The sequence below is a fragment of the Synchiropus splendidus genome, chromosome 15 (genome assembly GCF_027744825.2).
Source record: "Synchiropus splendidus isolate RoL2022-P1 chromosome 15, RoL_Sspl_1.0, whole genome shotgun sequence".
NCBI lineage: Eukaryota > Metazoa > Chordata > Actinopteri > Syngnathiformes > Callionymidae > Synchiropus > Synchiropus splendidus.
The window spans coordinates 1,448,803-1,466,948 of NC_071348.1; the positions used below are offsets into that span (position 1 = coordinate 1,448,803).

At 45.8% G+C, this 18,146-nt stretch overlaps 1 protein-coding gene across 4 annotated transcripts in view; it reads left to right on the forward strand.

The window, feature by feature from the left end:
• The window catches only part of LOC128771665 (F-actin-uncapping protein LRRC16A-like), a 34,440-nt gene that overhangs the window by 11,372 nt on the left and 4,922 nt on the right, over positions 1–18,146 (forward strand). Inside the window, exons 3-30 of one of the 4 annotated variants that reach the window (XM_053887235.1) lie at positions 1,428–1,478; positions 3,636–3,695; positions 4,497–4,618; positions 4,774–4,871; positions 4,943–5,013; positions 5,163–5,236; positions 5,305–5,380; positions 8,328–8,416; positions 8,644–8,738; positions 8,943–9,029; positions 9,364–9,467; positions 10,054–10,131; positions 10,591–10,667; positions 11,534–11,641; positions 11,872–11,941; positions 13,156–13,237; positions 13,322–13,421; positions 13,493–13,547; positions 14,919–15,091; positions 15,160–15,228; positions 15,922–16,015; positions 16,089–16,187; positions 16,383–16,511; positions 16,569–16,700; positions 16,810–16,985; positions 17,054–17,141; positions 17,231–17,371; positions 18,085–18,102. In XM_053887235.1, coding sequence (XP_053743210.1) covers positions 1,428–1,478; positions 3,636–3,695; positions 4,497–4,618; positions 4,774–4,871; positions 4,943–5,013; positions 5,163–5,236; positions 5,305–5,380; positions 8,328–8,416; positions 8,644–8,738; positions 8,943–9,029; positions 9,364–9,467; positions 10,054–10,131; positions 10,591–10,667; positions 11,534–11,641; positions 11,872–11,941; positions 13,156–13,237; positions 13,322–13,421; positions 13,493–13,547; positions 14,919–15,091; positions 15,160–15,228; positions 15,922–16,015; positions 16,089–16,187; positions 16,383–16,511; positions 16,569–16,700; positions 16,810–16,985; positions 17,054–17,141; positions 17,231–17,371; positions 18,085–18,102 — 2,616 coding nt within the window. The remainder of the gene's footprint in view (positions 1–1,427; positions 1,479–3,635; positions 3,696–4,496; positions 4,619–4,773; positions 4,872–4,942; positions 5,014–5,162; positions 5,237–5,304; positions 5,381–8,327; positions 8,417–8,643; positions 8,739–8,942; positions 9,030–9,363; positions 9,468–10,053; positions 10,132–10,590; positions 10,668–11,533; positions 11,642–11,871; positions 11,942–13,155; positions 13,238–13,321; positions 13,422–13,492; positions 13,548–14,918; positions 15,092–15,159; positions 15,229–15,921; positions 16,016–16,088; positions 16,188–16,382; positions 16,512–16,568; positions 16,701–16,809; positions 16,986–17,053; positions 17,142–17,230; positions 17,372–18,084; positions 18,103–18,146) is intronic. The other 3 variants (XM_053887236.1, XM_053887237.1, XM_053887238.1) reach the window with 3 other exon arrangements.

Here is an 18,146-nt window from a genome sequence, read left to right on the forward strand (position 1 = left end):
ACTTGCCTTTAAATGCAACCCAAACACCGTATTGGCACGTGTCTTACTCAAGGAGCTGGGGCCCAAATCCGACCAGCCCAGTCATTTTATGAGAGCAAATTCACACCTGATTTAAAGTGTGTTAAAAATTAGATCAGCATGTCAACATCAGGAGCTACAGAGATTTTCATGTTTCATGTTCATGTTTACCCTTCAACAAGCTAGCAAGAGGAGATTCTAAATGTCAAGAATCCAGAAAACTCCCAGAAACACCTGGTGCAGGTAAAACAAAAGGAAAGGTGGGAAAGCAGATGAATGTTGGAGCTTTAAGAAGAGAACTTTACTGTCTTCTGTGTTGTGAGTCGGAGGTGAAGGACGTGTGTTAGCACGCTCGCCACAGATCCAGCATTTGCACTTTTTCTTATTAAGGTTATTCCCTGATGAATTGTAGCTTTTTATTGAACTTTCAATTCAATGTTGTTGTCGTCTGAGCTCTTTAAACAAATACCCAACAGGTAGTGTGGCTAAGGTTCCAGCAGCTCACTTCTGTCAGCTTCCATTTTGCACAGTAACAATCGAACTCCAAGGCTGTCGCTGCCGACCCTCTGGCTTCTTCCCGCTTCCCCCCAAATCTTGCATGCTGTATTTTGACAACATTCCATGCCTGGAAACGTGAGCCAGTGGGTTGTGTGTGCTCCAATTTCTTCAACATGAGGAATACTTATTGTGCGTGTCACAAGTCTCCTGCTGTCATCTGTATCAGCCCATAGACAGCGATGCAGGCCAGCTTTCACTTCCTCGGTGGTGGGAGGTGTAATCCCGGTGTAGTTTTCAGTCATCTCCGTCCCTGCATGTGCGGGATCTCCTAGATAATGTGAGGAAGTGACCGCATGAGGTTAGTGTAGCCGTGGTGACCAGTGCTCTTTAGGAGAGGTTATCTTTGGACACACAGGCCTGACTGTCGCCTCTAATCACATCAGACTACAGAACCGCTGCCTGTGGAGAGAGCTGCTGAACACGCGCGTTTTTTAATTCATAGATCCTTCCATTTAAAGCCACAATTATCATTTCCCACTCATAATTTCCTTGACTTCTTACCATGAAACAAATTCAAGTCTAGGTTTTGTTTTTCTGGCAGCACCGACGCTTGGTGTTTTATGCTCTTGTAAACCTGACCAGCTGGTGACGACTGCAATAGGAACACTAAATCACTGCTATTTATTGTGTTGTTCACGTGAAGACACGGTTTCCTTTAAGTGCTGTGTTGTCATTCCTGTTTTTTTTTCTTCTTCTGCGTTCACGCCGTCGTTCTGAGGGGCAAAGCTTTTCATGTTGATGAGTCAACAGGGGAGGCTGGAGCGTGCTGTGTAATCTCTGTGTTGTGATGTTCAGAAAGCATTTCCTGTCACAGAAGGTGTACTTACAGTTGTCATTGTTGTCTCTTGCAGGCTCTCGCCACTCATCGTGTCTACCTCCTGACGGCCCGCATTCCCTCCAAGGTAAACCCAGCAACTTTGATTTGAGGTGATCCCGCATGTGTTTTGCTTTCCTGGGATGGGAATTCAGATATGGAAGTACGAGGTAGATCGTTTATCTGAGGTTTAGTCAGCTGTCCTCGTTTATAGCTCAGAAATCTGAGGTCAACCTGAAGAAACCTAAGTGTCCTGGCTCTGCCCTGGGTCCTCCTCCAAGCTGGACATTACTGCTATGGAGGATTACTGGACTTCCAATCCTCTTAAATTTAGGAGGAGCAGCACTTCTACTCGGAGCCTCTCACAAAAGACTTAAATGATGAGTCTACATCATGTATCATTTTTAGAGACTGGAACACAACGCCTGTTTATTCTTCACACTCATGTTTCAAGATGTAGATTACTCCCCAGGAAATGCACACTGCAGCTCCTCCACCTGTGGTTAGCTGAAGCTCCATCTTCACTTCAGGTTTTCTGCCCAGATGTGGTGTTGGTTTATTGTGTTATGTGTGCTTTCTCGTCTCCCTGTTGATCTGCCATCCACATTCCACTCAGCCATCTACAGCCTCACTTCGTCTTTTACCTTTTATCAGATCAACTCCCTTTTACTGTCTGCACAAACGTTTTTGTGTGTCTGGCCCCGGAGCTGGGGGCCGGCATGGATGTGTCAGATGCAAAGCCGGCTTTTTAATCCAACTTAATGCAGCTGTTTATCCTCGCAGGGTTTCACTGCTTTTTACAAAACACAGTCGTTCTTTTAGTAGCTGTTATTTGTTTGTCTTGAATGCTTTAGAAAGTTATTTCCCTTAGAGAGGAGGAAGTGCGTTTATGACTGAGATCGAGTGGTGTCCCGCTCTCTTAAAGACCTGTGAAGGCTCAGTGATGAAGGATCATCTACCAGCTGCTGCAGGTTCCACCCAGCACTCCTTGTGCAGTGCAACACTTCCACAGACACGAGCTGCATAACTGCAGGTTTGACCGGAAGCCACTCGATCAGGGAGCTGCCTAAACACCACCATGTACACCTGGAATAAAAGTATGACTTTTATGGTATCCACAACAAGAATGAGGACGACACACTGAAGGAGGATGAGAACCTTTAAAAAAACTGTTCTACTGTCTTCTCCTGGTCCATGTGGCCATGAAGATGAAACGTAAAGTAAACCCAGCTGCCGTCTTGAAAAGTTGAAGTCCGGCTGAGCTGGTTGGGGGTGGAGGAGGGTGCTGCTGGGCGCAGCTGTCTCAGACATGGATGTGCCGGAGGGGCGGCATGTGTTCACAGAAACAGGAGTGTTGCATGTCTGTATAACACGATTGAAACTGTAGCGTCGTTGGTCCTTCTTCCTGTGATTGTGTGTGTGCTGGGTGCCTGCCGTAGTAGCAACAGCGATGTCCCCTGAGCTGATGGTGGTGTAAGGAGAACATGATGGAGAACAAGGCCAGGAAATTCAAATTTATTGTCCTCTGGTAATAGTTTTGTGTCTCACCGCTGCAGTTTATTTTTGTTTTGTATCGCTGCACAAAAGCATTTGTGCTATTATGGTGGAGTTATTTGTAGATTCCTGAGCAGAAATGAACGGGCAGCCACAGACCATACTGAAATAAATCCACCCACACACAATCAGACTCGAGTCAGACTCATCTCTGAGCCAAACCACAAACACCATGCCCACCTGGAATAGTCTGGCCTCGCTGCCCAGACTTGCCTCAGGCTCGGCGTGCATGTGTGAGTGAGGGAGACTGAAATATCCAACTGTGTACTTTCACTGGTTGATGTGTGTATACAGATCCTCCGTCACGTGAGAGGATCTCCTCTGATGTCCTTTTAAGGACTGGAAAAGCTCTCCACCAATTTGCTCCTTCTCCTCCTCACCCAGCGCTCGGGACAGCCTCAGTCTGAAAACAATACTCTTGATTTCATCTGACAAAAATTATTTTAGTTTTAGCTTCAACTGACAATGGTGGTGTAAAGGTCACTGGGGTCACCTAGCAGTTTACAACCAGCCTGTGTCCTTTACATCCAGTGTTCTTGTGTGTGTTTGTGTGAGTACTCTGATATCCTCCCTCAGTCCAATAACTGCAAGTTGTTGTCCATGTGTCCTGTGGCGTCCAGGGTGCCCCGTGCCTTGGACCTGCATCATTGTAAGGAGAGCGACAGTGAACCGTGATCTTTCTGTCCTGCAGGTGGAGCACTCCTTTAATTATCTGGAGATCCAGGGGATCACTTGCAACAAGCCCACACAGGTAACGTGTCCCCCCACTGGAAGTCAATGCTAACAAACCCAGCTATATGTTTTTTGTTGACTATGACTGCGTTTTGAGAGAGAGAGAGAGAGATCATGTAACACATTTCTTTGGTTTCATTTCTAAGAACTGTGTAGCTGCTGAATCAGCTTTTTATCAGAACTGAACTCCATCACAGTTGTTCCTGGAGAGTCAGACGGTGATGTTTGAGCGACTCGTCCGAACCAAATGTTGGTTTCCCACAAGTGTTGACACATTCCATTCAGTTCAGATCTCGTCTGCACAAACACTGAAGTCTGACTTTGTTCTTTGTTTGATGGCAGACGTCCATATCATCGTGGAGCATGAGATGTGGGTTGTGGTCACATAATCTCTCCAAAATTAAGATCTCACAGAAGATCACATGGTTTATATGCCATGGTCGGAGAGAGCAGCCGGGAGCTGCTGTCGATCTTGTGTCATTAGATTATTATTATGATAGTTTCAGTCATAAAGATGCTCCAAGTGTCCAATTGAAAGCAATATGCTCAGAAAGTTATTTTTTAAAAGTCTATGGATGTTTTAAGACGTTTCATAGAATTAACAGTTTAAAAAAATAATATTTTTGTTCTGTAACTAAATGCTTTTAAATGATTTGCTCTTGTTTTGTTCTGGGATAGTCAGAATGTATAAATCAGAATAAAAAATGTAAATTAATGAACTTTATATACCTATATTTATATATATATAGGGTTAGGGCTAGGGTTAATTAATGCAATTCAAGAAAATGTGATAGTATGAACCTGTGTTTGTCTGCTTCAGCTTTCCATCGAATACGAGCGTGGCTCCTTCTCTCTGAAGCTGCTGTCCACAGACGAGGTCAACGAAGTGGTGGCTCATGTGGGAAACTGCCTTCTCAGAATATGTCCCGGCCTTCCGCCTGGGTGAGCCTCACTGCTGGACGCCGGCATTACATCCACAGGTTTACAGTAGAACCCAAGTGTCATTACTGTGCAGCAGGCGAACACAAGACCCTTGCACTCTCACATGCTTTAGCACGAGCGCTCGCCTGACACCCTTGTTTTTCCTCTCCTCTCAGTAAAGTGATTAAGAAGCTCTCCATGGATCCTCCGGAGCGGTTGAACGGCCTCCAGGTGATATGGGACAACAACAAAGTGGCTGAGCCAGGACCCTGTGGTACGAGTCTGAGGCTCTTTATTGAGCGGTTTGACACCAAGTGCTAATACTGAATTTGGCTTGATGTGCAGGTGGATTTTCTCAGCTGTACAGGTGTGTTTGCGACTGGTTAGGACTGCCGTACCGAGAAGAGGTCCAGTGGGTCAGTATGATGCCTCCTTGGAAACTTTCCAGCATCATTTGAAATGTGCTGTGTTCACACCACAGCTTTCTCACGTCACGTCATCCGTTCCCCTCAGTGTTTGTGACCACAGCGTCACCACGGTAACAAACGCTCTTCCCTCTTTCCAGGATGTTGACACCATTTATTTAACTCAAGACACGCGGGAACTCAACCTGCAGGACTTCAGCCATCTGGAAAATCGGTCCGTGGGATCTGTGAAAACCGTTCTGCCCTGATGGATGATTAACTTTCCTCTTCACCCACTCACAGGGATCTGGTGGCGATTGTAGCGGTCCTGGAGTTTAACCAGTGGTTCACCAAACTGTCTACCAAGGACTACAAGCTGGTCAGTCACTCTTTTGAATCCATTTCTAGAGTTCAGTGACGAGAAGTGGGATTTATGCCACCATTATTGTGTCACTATGGCTACTCCACTCATGGGTCTCCTAGTTGAAACACTGAAATCTGGCTACCTCGTGGCATGATCTGTCCTCCATCTTCCTGTTCGAACTTGAGCATCTCCCACTCCATCCTGCTGCATCGAACTGGCTGTCCCGTCCGCCCCTCACTTCAGTGTTCTCATGTGATAAGACTCCTAATCCAAATAAGACAAAGGGGCTCAATTTCTCAGACTGCTTCCCCCGCCGGCAGCGCTCCGTCACAAACTCCCTGTCTCGGGACTTCACGCTGTCTCACCAGTTACCACACGCTGCTGTCTCTGTCCAAACAATTACCTCGCCACTTAGTCACAGTCTCCTTTACAGTTGAATTTGAAAATGCTCAGCAGCCATGGAGGTGTGTTTTCGGAGGCAGAATCTCAGCCACGTCTGTTCAGAGTGTGTTCGTGCAATGTTAGTTGATCAACAATGTCTCAGCATTTTCACTTGTTGACACACTGATGGTTTTACCCATGAAATTAGAACACTTTATAATTAATTCTCCAAATAATCATTGTGTATTTGTTCTACAATGCCATTATTATATTTCTTTTTAGAATGTCATAGCATTCATAAATGTGTTGTTCCTTTTTTCTTTACTTTATCTAGGAATTAATAGTTTTGCTCATAAATTGAATAAAACCTGAACATTTTTTTTTGCATTTAGTTTTCTGAATTTAAAGATATAAAGAAGCTAAAATGATATCATAATGTGTCCCTCATTTTAGCTTTTTCCTGGGGCCTTCGTGTGTCCACAAAGCAAACATACAGACATTTCCCTCATGACTGCTCTGAAAACTTTATTATTCAAGTATTAACATTTTAATTAAATCCATTTAATAGTCTATGTGTGGGAGAAGAAGTGATCACTTCACTACTGACTTGGAATTGAAGTCGTATTTTCAAAGAGCACGTTGTCATGCATATGACGGACAGAGTGCAGAAAAACAAGCCTCACACTGACCTCTGACTTCCAGCTAGTGTGACATGTGTCTGTACCCATGTGAGTGGAAACAATACAGTGAGAGCAAACTGTGTGGGATGTAGATAGTGAAACTCACCAAGGAGACCAGGGGAAGAGTTCTCATGGAAATGCTGTGGCAGAAAAAGATAGCTGGGGGACAGTGAGCTTATGCTGCTTATGCTAACTGCTGAAAATACTGCAAGTGTTGTGCAGCAGTTTTAATGCAATGGCGGAGAACATATTGAGAATGAGGCATCATTTATTCACCGTTCTTTCCTTATTAGTATATGTCAGCATGTTAGCATGCTGTTAACACTGTTGTTTTTAAGCCCGTAGAGCATGTGAATTATAATGTCTTATTTGCTGTTAGACCAGCCATATAAGCTTTTTTGGCATTTCTAGCAAGCTGTTCTCATCTCTGTCAGCATTTAAATGCTAAGTTGAGGGTGACTAATACACCACAGTATATTGTCTTTATCAATCAGTGAATTATTTAGAGTTGCTTTTTGCAGCTTTATAGCATAGAGCAACTCTAACAAAGCCGGTACCGAATCACCAGTGTGTTCTGGCTTACTAGTTTATCTTTCATTTAACTTAAAGTCGCTTAAATTATTGTTATAGGTGCACACTCCTGGAGTTTGTGAAGAAGAACATAAATACTTGCCATCATACTGAACACAATCAAGCGGATAAGTCGCTTCTCTGTGGTGTAGTCGAACAAATAAACGACTCAGCTGCTGATCTCCCTGAGAGATTACAGTGCTCATCCTCAGTTTAGGGCCGGCGGCTGTTTGTTTAGTGGATCTCATCGAGATGCTGAGCTCAAGTCGAGACAGAGAAGGGCCTCTCTTTAGCGTGTGATTGATCGGCTCAGCAGGAACGAGATTTCAGAAGAGCAGTGCTTGTTCACGTGGTCATAAATGGCACAATTAGCATGCTGGCTTCCATTCTGCCTTCGCTCATTGTTAGTGAACGATACTGCCTCTATTGTACGCTTCTCTTTTCCATCCCTGATGGATCCAGCCTTGCTTGTTGTGCCATCCCTCTGTGGCCCTCCATCATTCATATTCCTCCTGGGTCATACGCACAGTTTCACAGTAAACATGCCACAATGCTCTCTTTCTTCCCGCCCTTGTTGTCTCTGACTGTTATCGCTCTCCTCTTTGCTCCTCACCCTCTTCTCTCCCCACTCTGCTGGACAATGCTAGCAGTGTTTCGGCCACACTGGTACTGCTTGCTGAGAGAACTCGTTCCCAACAGCAGGAATGCCCATAATGAAAACCAATTACAGACAAGCAGCCCAGCTATGAAGCGTGTTTGTGTTGGAAACCATGACTCAGGTTTGAGTGTTGGTGCTTATCCGGGTCAGTGAACATCTAGGTGGCGCACCAGAATTCAGCTGTTGAATTTTTAATTCCGGCTAAACCTGGGCGCCGCTCCTCACTCTGTCCAGTGAAACTACTTTCCCCTCTGTCTCTGCAGTTCAGTCCAGAACTGGTCCCGCCAGGTTTGAACGCTGGCCCACGGCGGCCCTCTTTCTGTAGTTCAGAACAAGGCTTTGATTGTGGTCAAACATGTTGTCAGTTAGTCCAAAAATGATTCCCATGTTTGAACATTTAAGTCCTTCTCTGACATCCTCCATCAGCAGTCGCAGCAAAGAGCCCCACACTTCTGCTCTTCAGGGAGCTTCACTGAGACATAATCTGGGTCTGCACCAGGGCCTCCTCTTTTCAGAAGCGGATCGATTCATGACAGCTGTGGTGTTGTTGATCCCTGTTGAGTTGCTGGACAGGAGACCCCTGCTTTAGAGCCGTCTCATGACGTGACTTTCCTGTTGCTTTCCTAGCTACGTACTGTTAGTTTTTTGTCGTAACAAGTTTTTTTTGCTCCAGTCTGCAGATGTGTGCGAGCAGATTCTGCGAGTGGTGTCCCGCTCCAGCCGACTGGAAGAGCTGGTACTGGACAACGCAGGACTCAAAACGTAAGCCTCAGGAGCCTTGCTACACCAGGTGTCACAGCGCTGTGGTCCCCCATGACTGACTCTGCTGCACATCTTGGTGGCTGTTCAAAACCAGGATTTTAGCCGGGGCTATTTTCAGCCTGTTTTTGGCCCCACATTGTTCCAGACATGATAATTGGGTTTATGAAGGCTTACGCCGAGCTAAGGAGTCACGTTTGTCTTGTGCAACATGGTTGTTCTCTCCGCAGGGATTTCGCCCAGAAGCTTGCTGCTGCACTGGCTCACAACCCCAGCTCAGGACTCACCACCATTAATCTGGCCAACAATCCCCTGGAGGACAGAGGTAAGTCACTTTACTCTAGACTCATGGACAGCAGCTGAATGTAAATACCTTGCTCAGAAGCTGCACTGTCAGCAGATTTTATTTCATGCAGAATCACCGTCATTTGAAGTGGATGATGTTTTCTACTGCATAAATATCTTGGCAAGGAAATCCTGTGCAACATGGACCACTTTTTGTGACTTGTTGAAACTGCTGTTGTTGCAGGTGTGGCTTCACTCGGGGCTCAGCTGGCCAAGCATCATTTGGGGTTCAAGCATTTGAACCTCTCCAAAACCTCAGTCTCACCCAAAGGTCTGTGCTTTTTGCCTCAATGGTGATGAATCTTGCACTATGGATGCAAGATACAGTATTTCAGTGTTGAAAACTAAGTACTGGTTATGTTTTTATCTTGCACTGTGTGATGGCTGTGAAGATGTCAGTGTGTGGGAGACCTGATGTGGGTCAGCCAAATAAAGCTATATTCCTCACTTGCTTTATGGTTTAATAAGAAATTATATTCCGTCAGTGCTCCTCTCCTGCAGTCTGCTCCGTCTCTTCCCTGCAGAGCCTTCCTCCATTCTTTCTACCAAATCATCAACCTGGAAGCTGGAGATGAAGCCGACTTCCCTTTTTGTTTGTGTTATAGGGGTGAACAGCCTTTGCCAATCACTGAGTGCCAACTCCTCCATCCCCAGCAGCCTGGTCCATCTGGACCTCTCAGGGAACATCCTCCGAGGAGACGACATGCAGGTAGAGGGGGGAGGGTAGGGCTTCATCCTCACGCTCAGATGTCCTTATTTTCAGTGTGTCCTGTGATGCTACCACAGACATCATGACCATGTTGGTCTCATCATAAAGCATGATGTTATGATGTAATGATGTAACATAAACCAGTAAAGGACAGTTCAGTTCAAACATACAATGTGAGGAAGTCAGTAAAGGACTAAATCATCTTTTTAAAAATATTTTATAACAAATTGAGCACTAAAAGAGAATCATTATAGTCACAGTTGAACCGTTTATTGTGCCTCCAGTTCCCATCACGTTGTTTGCTGTGTGTTATGAGCACAGTGTGAACCTTTTTTTTCTTTACTCGAAATTAAATAATATTCAGTAGGTTCAGTTTCCTCAAGGTTTAAAAGTTGACATGTTGCAAATATGATATACCAAAAAATATCAAATATGCTTTAAAAAAATATGTCCTGTGTAAAACTTTCATTCCAACAGTGGTATGGGTGAAGCTGGATCTCAAGAAGAGCTGTGTTGGGTGTCAGTGCTGACTCCTGGCATCTCAAAATGAAATGACATGCGGCACTTAAAGTCTTCTCTTCTTCAGCATTTCTACAATTTCCTGAGTCAGCCCAACCACCTGACGACCCTTGACCTCTCCAACACTGACTGCGCATTGGACCAGGTGAGTCGGCAACACCAGCCCATTTAAACATCACCAAGAAGAGAAGGAATTACTCCTTACTCTCATGAAGAAAGTGTAAAGCAGGAAGGGGTCAGCTGCATAACAATGAGACTGCAAGGCCGTTTAAAAGCCCTTCTGACTGTGTTGGCGCTGGTTGCTTGTGGAACACAACATGTGATGTATTGATGTCGATCTCGGTGCCAAAAACAGCGTATTGATCTGCATGAGATGGAGCCAGCTGTCAGCGAGTCAGGAGATATTGATCCGCATCTAAATCATCCTTCACAAACCACCACAGCGAATCATTAACAAAGAAGTGCAGCTTTCAGAAATGCATTTTATAAGGATGGATTCATTGCACACATCGTGAATGACTTGTTGAAGCATGTTCATTCACAGACAAATGAATTCTACTGTGTTGCGTTGATTGAACTGCGTGCGTGTGTTTGAAATCCTTAGGTTTGCTCTGCTCTACTGCGAGGTTCAGTCCAGCACCTTTCTGTTCTCAACGTGTCCAAGAGCATCTTCCCTCACAGGTAAGAGCACAGTGGCACCGCAGGCCTTCTCTCCTTTAGTCAGAGTTCATTTGAGACCCCTGTTGGTCACTCAATGGAATTACAAAAACAATCAAGATAATGATGCCTGGGAACAATCAGTGATAAGGCTTGTTATCTCCCTCAGCGGAGGGACTGCAGGAACCACAGGTCGTCATAAGGGAGGGACCAAAGTGTCATGGCAAAGTGTCCCTGCGCAGATCAGTCCGGGAGTGCATCATTAAGATGCTCAGTCTGTTCATCTAGACATGTAGCTTTCTTTTGGCAAGTCGACTCCATAGTCACAAGTCTGCACCTTTCCCCTTCCTTCCTCTGACAGCTGGGCTTGTGGGACTGGAGCTGTCATCGGTTGTTATTTCAGTGAGGCATGGAGGTTTGTTTCTCTGATAACCACTGTGAGGTCACTGAGACACTCGAGTTAGGCTGAGGAAGCGCCTGGATTACAGTGCATTTCTTAGCAGTTTAAAGTTTGAAATCAGTGCCCATGCACCAGATTATCCCACTTTTAAGTGGCTCACAAGGTTTTGGTTTTACTCCTGTGACTGATTCAAGCACAGACATGAGAGTGGCCCGTGATGCTCATCCTGTCAGTCGAACGCTGGAAAAGGAAACTGAGGTTTCTGAGTGTGGGAAGGACGAAGAAAAGTGAGGTGGGGGTGTGTCCGACCATTCAAGTGAAATCATGAGAGAAACTTGATGGCACTGGAGAGCAGAGCTGCCTAAATAAAGCCACACCTGCAGTTCAGTGTCTCGCGATGTTCCTCAGAAGTCCATGCGTCAAGAGCCGGTCTCTTCGTGAAAGATTCATGACATCTCATGTGCTTCTTTAATATTCCCTTCTGTTTCAGCAGAAAAGGCAAAGAGGTGCCGCCGTCATTCAAGCACTTCTTCAGCAGTGCCGCGTCGCTCAGTGCCATCAACGTGTCTGGAACCAAACTGCCTCCTGACGCACTCAAGTCAGTGGAACAGTTGCATTTCAGATGTGCTTTTCAATCCTTAAAAACTCAACTTTTTGTGGGTTTCTTTGTTCACCCTGTACTTGAATTGGATCTCTGAAGGCATATTCCTAGCAAGTGTGACTGTCCTTATGGTGTAAATATTTATGTTGCCGTGGAGGACCTCCAAGCTTTGGACAGATTATCAGCAAAGGTTGTTGAAATGTTGTTGATTCAATGCCTGCTTCCAGGGCTCTTCTGCTGGGTCTGGCCAGTAATCCCAGTGTGAAGGACGTCACACTCGACCTCAGCTGCTGCGAGGTAAAAAGCACCCACTCCTTCAAAGTTGTGCGATGAAGTTTGTGTGTCCTCATCTCACAGGAAACAAGGCCTGCTTGTCTCTGATTCTCTTTGAATGTTGGAGATTCTTGATCGATACATATCGAAGCGATTACATACTCACTTGTGAAAGTTGCATTTAAGAGGCTGCTTGATGGAATCATTGTGGAGAGGGAGCAGGTTGTGATGAGCTGCGAGACCAGCTTGGTTTCCCTTTTTAATTGTTTCATCACATCACTCCATCTCCGCCCCTGCTGGAGACATGAAAGACATCCTGGCAGCCGATTCAGAGGGCTTTCTAAAGATAACACATGAATACAAATTGCAGCTGAAACCCAATTCCAGATTCCCATAGAAATCTCTTCCGGATTGGAGCTGCAGGGGAAATGAGGCATGGCATCCTTTTGGAATTCAGATAGACTGTCTGGTGGAAGCCGCCAGGAGCGCTCGGCCTAGCTGGTGGACAGAACTCGGTGTGCGAACATGTGTGATACAAGTGCGATCCGTAGGCTTCTGTGCTTGTTGCTGGTGAATGTGGCTTGGCTCTGACACACTGCTCTCTCCCCCTAATGCTCTCTAAGCTTGGCCATTGTGTGAGTATCACTCTGCTTCTACTAAATAATTAACTCGTCTTTCCCGTCTTTATTAGCATGTCTGTTCTGCTGGGTACAACGTAGTCGCCTATCAGCGTGTAACGTCCAGCTGGATTCATTATTAATGCCGCATTAATGCCATCTTTTTAAGAGGTCTGCGGCTAATATAGTGCTGTTTCACCCCACACGTGAACACAACACACAGGCGCATGCCATGTGACTGCTAGGAAGTAGAATTGCAATATTAGTAAAGAAATCTGTGAAAAATGATGGCTTAAATTAAAAGCCAGTGTTCTTTATATGATTTTAGGAATGCAATTATTTATTTTTTTTAGTCACCAAAACTCAGTGTATTGTCTTCTGTGCCCATACTTTTAACTCATCAGAATAGTTAAGCATCACTATAGTTTGTGAAACAAATGAAATGTTGCTGTGTTAATATATTAGATAATAAGATCCCTTTTCAGACATTTCATCATTCCCGCTGCAAAACCAGCAGAACATAGTTTTATCTAAAAAATTGTCCTAGCTTGTTGAAGTTATGCAGTTACTGTTGTTGTTTGCCGCATGTGTGAGGTACAAATGTTCCTCTCTCTAAATCAGTTGCGGTCTGGAGGCTCTCAGATCTTGGAGGGATGTATTGCTGAGATCCCCAACATTTCCAGCTTGGACATCTCTGACAACGGTGAGGTGGTGAACACATTTTTCTCGTGATAAGACAGCCCAGCCTCTGGGCATCATCTTGAAGTGTGTTTCCGGTTCCCTCCAGGTCTGGACTCGGATCTGTCCACGCTGCTGGTTTGGCTCGCCAAGAACCGCTCCATCAGACACCTGTCCCTCGGCAAGAATTTCAACAACATCAAATCCAAGTGAGATGAAGCAGAGACGCGATGAAGTGAAATGCAAAATGGACTCAATGCTGTGTGTCTGTCTGACTCAGAAACCTAGCACCGGTGTTGGACAGCCTGATTCACATCCTCCAGGAAGAGGAGTCGGTACGTCTCTCCACTGTATCTCAGGTTTCTTGTTGGTCTGTGAGTAGTTCTGTAACCAAAGACAAGCTTCAGCTTCTATCTGGACCAGCACCAGCTGTTCTCCTGCAGCTCCCTGGAGAGATGTGAGAAACATGGTTCAAATATTGATCTTTGGAGTGTTCCATCAATCTGCAAGCAGCTGACTGAAGAGAGGAAAATGTGTGTTCAAATCTGAATCATCTGCCACTTCCATGGAGCTGAACGATAAAACCAGGAGATTACGCTCCACAAATAGCACTTTTAGGAGGATTTAATAAGTGTACATTAAGTCCTGATCTCCCTGGCGTGTCGAAGTAGTTTCTTTTAAGTCACTTATTTTTGTTTGTCTAGTATCTGTAGGAAGGTACAGCGCTAAAATAATTGCATTTTATTTTCCACCCCTCGTTTCTCTGCGCCACCTTTATCGCTCCCTCCATCATGGGAGTCGGGTCTGTTTCGCCCCTCTTTGTCTCCCACTGCGGAGATTGATAGTTTATTGAGTGCCTGCCTGTGCGTGTGTGTGCACGTGCATGTGAGTGTGGCATTTATGCATGAGCCTGCTTATCTGGGCGTGCAGGATAGAACTTGGGCCAGATGTAATGGATGGATGCTGAAAGAGATAGCTGGAGGCTGCTGGTCAAAGGTCAAACACAGTGAAAGCGTCCACATAACAAGATCGTAGTTATAATCCTCGGTCTTTTAACCCTGTTTTCCTAACTCAATTGATACTGCTTATAAACCCAATATACAGTACTGAAATAAATTCATCTTGTTTCACTTTAATATTTACATTTTCCTTTAGCTTTGTATTGTTAATAACGGATAACTTTTCTCAGACATTCATTTATTTATTACTTTAAAATCTTTCTTATTAACATTTCATTAACATGTTATCTATTTCAGTCAATAATCACAATATTTCAGGTTTTAATTTGATTTTGTTTATTTATAAAATTAGTAATACATTAAATCATGAATTCCATGTTCCGAGAGAACCTCCAGCTGAGTGAATGGCATGTACCGTAGAGCCGCTCCACTGAGCCCTGCAGACGGACTCCGCTTGAAATTTGTAAAACTATCATATCACTCGCTCATAAATGAAACACTCACTGCTGCACTGAAGTCTTTATATTATTATTAGCTGACAAAGATATGTCTCTGGGGTTCACAGAGAGCCGGTTCGGTGTGAAGCAGTGCCTATTTAGTGGGGGCTAGCTGGGCCCCCAGCTAGTTTAAAAGTCATTTAAAAATGATCACTTTCATCTCCTGCCCAAATTAAAACCGTCCCAAATCAAGATTTTAAAACAGACTCGCTTGTAACCACCCTCTTCTCTGTCCTCCCCCTCCTTGCAGCCGCTCACCTCTCTGTCGCTAGCAGACTCCAAACTCAAAGGTGACCTGACCATTGTTCTGAATGCACTGGGCAGCAACTCCACGCTGACTCGACTGGACATCAGCGGGAACGCCATGGGCGATATGGGAGCCAAGATGTTGGCAAAGGCCCTTCAGATCAACTCGAAGCTGAGGTGAGACTTTTCCCACGCTGCCACTGTTTCCTCACTCTGACGTCCTTGCCTCTCTGTTTGCTCTGCAGGACAGTGATCTGGGACAGAAACAACACCAGCCCCCAGGGTCTGCAGGATGTAGCCACCGCTCTGGAGAAGTACGTCAGTTCTCCTGACCAGGATGCTTTTTCAGTCCTGAATACACCTTTATTTATGACCTCATATGTGAGCGTCGGCCTTCGTCTGCTTGTTAGCTTATCTGTGTGTTGATTATCATAGTATACTTGAAGCAAGTTTTATGTTTGAACTGAGGAGGTTACAGGCAGTGAGCAGCTTCTGTTGCTCAGACAAGGAAAGCAGAGACTTATAGAGACTTAGCAGGCCTGACAACACAAACACATGTTGAGTTAAATGGGCGACACAAAGGCAGGAGTAGGGGTTTGTGGTGGCAGACAGACTGAGCTGAAGGTGGGATTGATCTGGGTTTGGATGTGAACCTACTATCTTCTTTGTGAAATGAAATGTGCATTTATCTGGATTTGCTTCTGGGACACGCGTCTCCCCACTTCCCTCTCCTCTGTCTTTCTCTCTCCGTTTATCATATTCTCCTGGCGGCGCGTTTCTCCATTTCCCCTCTCAGTCTCTGTGTTGTATTATTGAAATGGCACTTTTCATTTTCTCCATTCTCTGCTTGGACTGAGCGTCTCATGAGTGACTCCATTTCCTCTGTCTCCAGTTCTGGTCTCTTCTCAGTATTTTACTGCTTCAAACTTTCAATCACAAACTGGAGCAACAGACGTCTAAAGTGTCAAAACGATTGAAAGGTTTTGTTCTTCTCCTGACATTTTCAGAAACTACACCATCCGCTTCATGCCGATTCCCATCATCGATGCCTCGCAAGCGCTAAAGGCCAGCCCGGAGAAAACCGAGGATGCCTTACTGAAGGTCGTCTCTCAGGTTCAGGTCCAGGTGGGAACGTGAGAAGAAGCTGTAATGAGTTGAGATTCTTCTTTTGCAGATTGAAAACTATCTATTCAGGAACCATGAAACCAGGAAATACCAGCAAGAGCAGGCGTACCGCCTTCAGCAAGGCATCGTGACCACAACCACGCAGCAGGTGGGTGACTGTGTTCTCCTTCACACACTCTGGTTTCCTCTCACAGCCCACAGATGGTGACCCTGCATTGCCTTGTAGGTGTGTCTTGACAGTGGTTGAGCGGTGCAGGGTGTCCCTGCCTCTCTTCCAAGGTAGCTGGGACAGACACCAGGTTTCCAGGCTGAATCATAATCTTTACTTCTGTTTTTTCCTCAGATGATTGACCGGATCTGTGTGAAGGTGCAGGACCACCTCAACTCTCTGAGAAACTCTGAAGCGGACACCATCTTGGAAGACGTCCGGTCGGCAGAGAGCCTCATCAAAGACGCACGGAACTCTAAAACGGTCTGAGAAACAAGCCATGGGGAAATGAACGTCTCTGAATAAACGTTCCTCCTACAGCTCCTTCCCAACCTCTACCACCTGGGCTCAGCCTCCAGAGAGGAGGTGAACAGCACCTCGGTCGGTCCCATTCAGGAGAAACTGCAGTCCATGGCTGGAGAGCTGACCAGTGTGATGGACGAGCAGCTGCAGGTGAGTATGAACCAGCTGCTGATCTGTGGCAGGAGCAGACAAGACTCCTCCTACAGTAATGGTGGCTTGTAGTGGAAGCAAACTGATGTGGTCGTGTGGTTCCTCTCAGACGTTGCTGGAGTCAATGGTGGACGCTGCAGAGTCTCTCTGTCCTCATGTGATGAAGAGGACCAACCTACGCTCGGAGCTGATGAAGACCAGCTCGGTCAAGATGGTGGTGCCGCAGAGCTTTGTGACCAAGACTCTCCTGGAGCAGTCTGGAATGGACATCATCAACAAGATCAGGTGCGTGGAGGAGTGAGGCGAGGCGTGTACTGGCGCTGACTGTCAACTCTCTTTTGTTGGCTGCTCAGCGAGGTGAAGCTCAGTCTGGCGTCCTTCCTCTCTGACCGTATCGTCGATGAGATTCTGGAAGCTCTTTCCTCTTCACAACATGTACTAGTGAGTCGAAACATCCTGGTGTTGCTCAGCCTCATTCGTTCTCCACCTGTCGTGAACCTTCACCGCTCGTGTCCTCTCTGCTTCCACAGGCTGACCACCTCGTGCTCCGAGGTCGCCCTTTAGTGCAGCAGGAGTCTGTGGATCTGGACGTCCCAGAAGAAAGGATTCCGAAGAGAGCATCCACTGAAATCCTGGAGGGCGAGCGGCTGGAGGACCTGGAGTCCTGCATGGTAGGCTTCAGGGGATTACCACAAATTTAGGGCAGAATTAGCGGACACTGCGGTGGATTTAGAGTTTGTGGTGGTCGTGTTTGTGGGGATTTGAATTCGTAAGCTGGACTTTAAAGTTTGTCTTTAATCTTGGTAAATGGTTTAATGCGCAGCCATGTGACCCTGACTGCTTTTAACCAGAGCGATTCATGGATGCGCCAGTTTTATTTCTATTAGCTGGAAGAGCCAAAGCGTGTATCTCCGTATTAGATACCAACTACTAAAATTTGAATACATTTGCACTTTAAACCTTAAAAACAGCAGCCGTATTTCATATACCTAGGGTATGCCGCTCACAGAACAGCGCCCTCTAGCGTCTCAGCACCTCCGATACAATTAGAGTAACTTGAAAAAATGGGGCCCTCAAAAGGCAGGTGGTCATAATATTATGGCCAATAAAAGCAGTCTGACTGTTGGGGAAAATCCCATTCCAGAGGTCATAGCACATGAACAGACACACATGAAGCTAAAGGAAAAGAGATGAGGTCAGCATCTGTCCGTCACTGGTCGGCGTCGATGCATGCGCTCCGTCTCCACCGGTTCTCTCATGTTCCTTCTGTGAGCCGCTCTGCTTCTGTTTATGCTCTCTCCTCTTCCTTCTTTAAACTGCCGGTATCTCTTCACATCTTCTCGCCTCTGCCTTTTTCTTCTTCTTCCTCTTTTGCTTCATGGAGACTCTGTGCTGCACCAGTGTAAGTAACCGCGGCTCCTGACCTCCTCTCCACTGTCTGCTGCC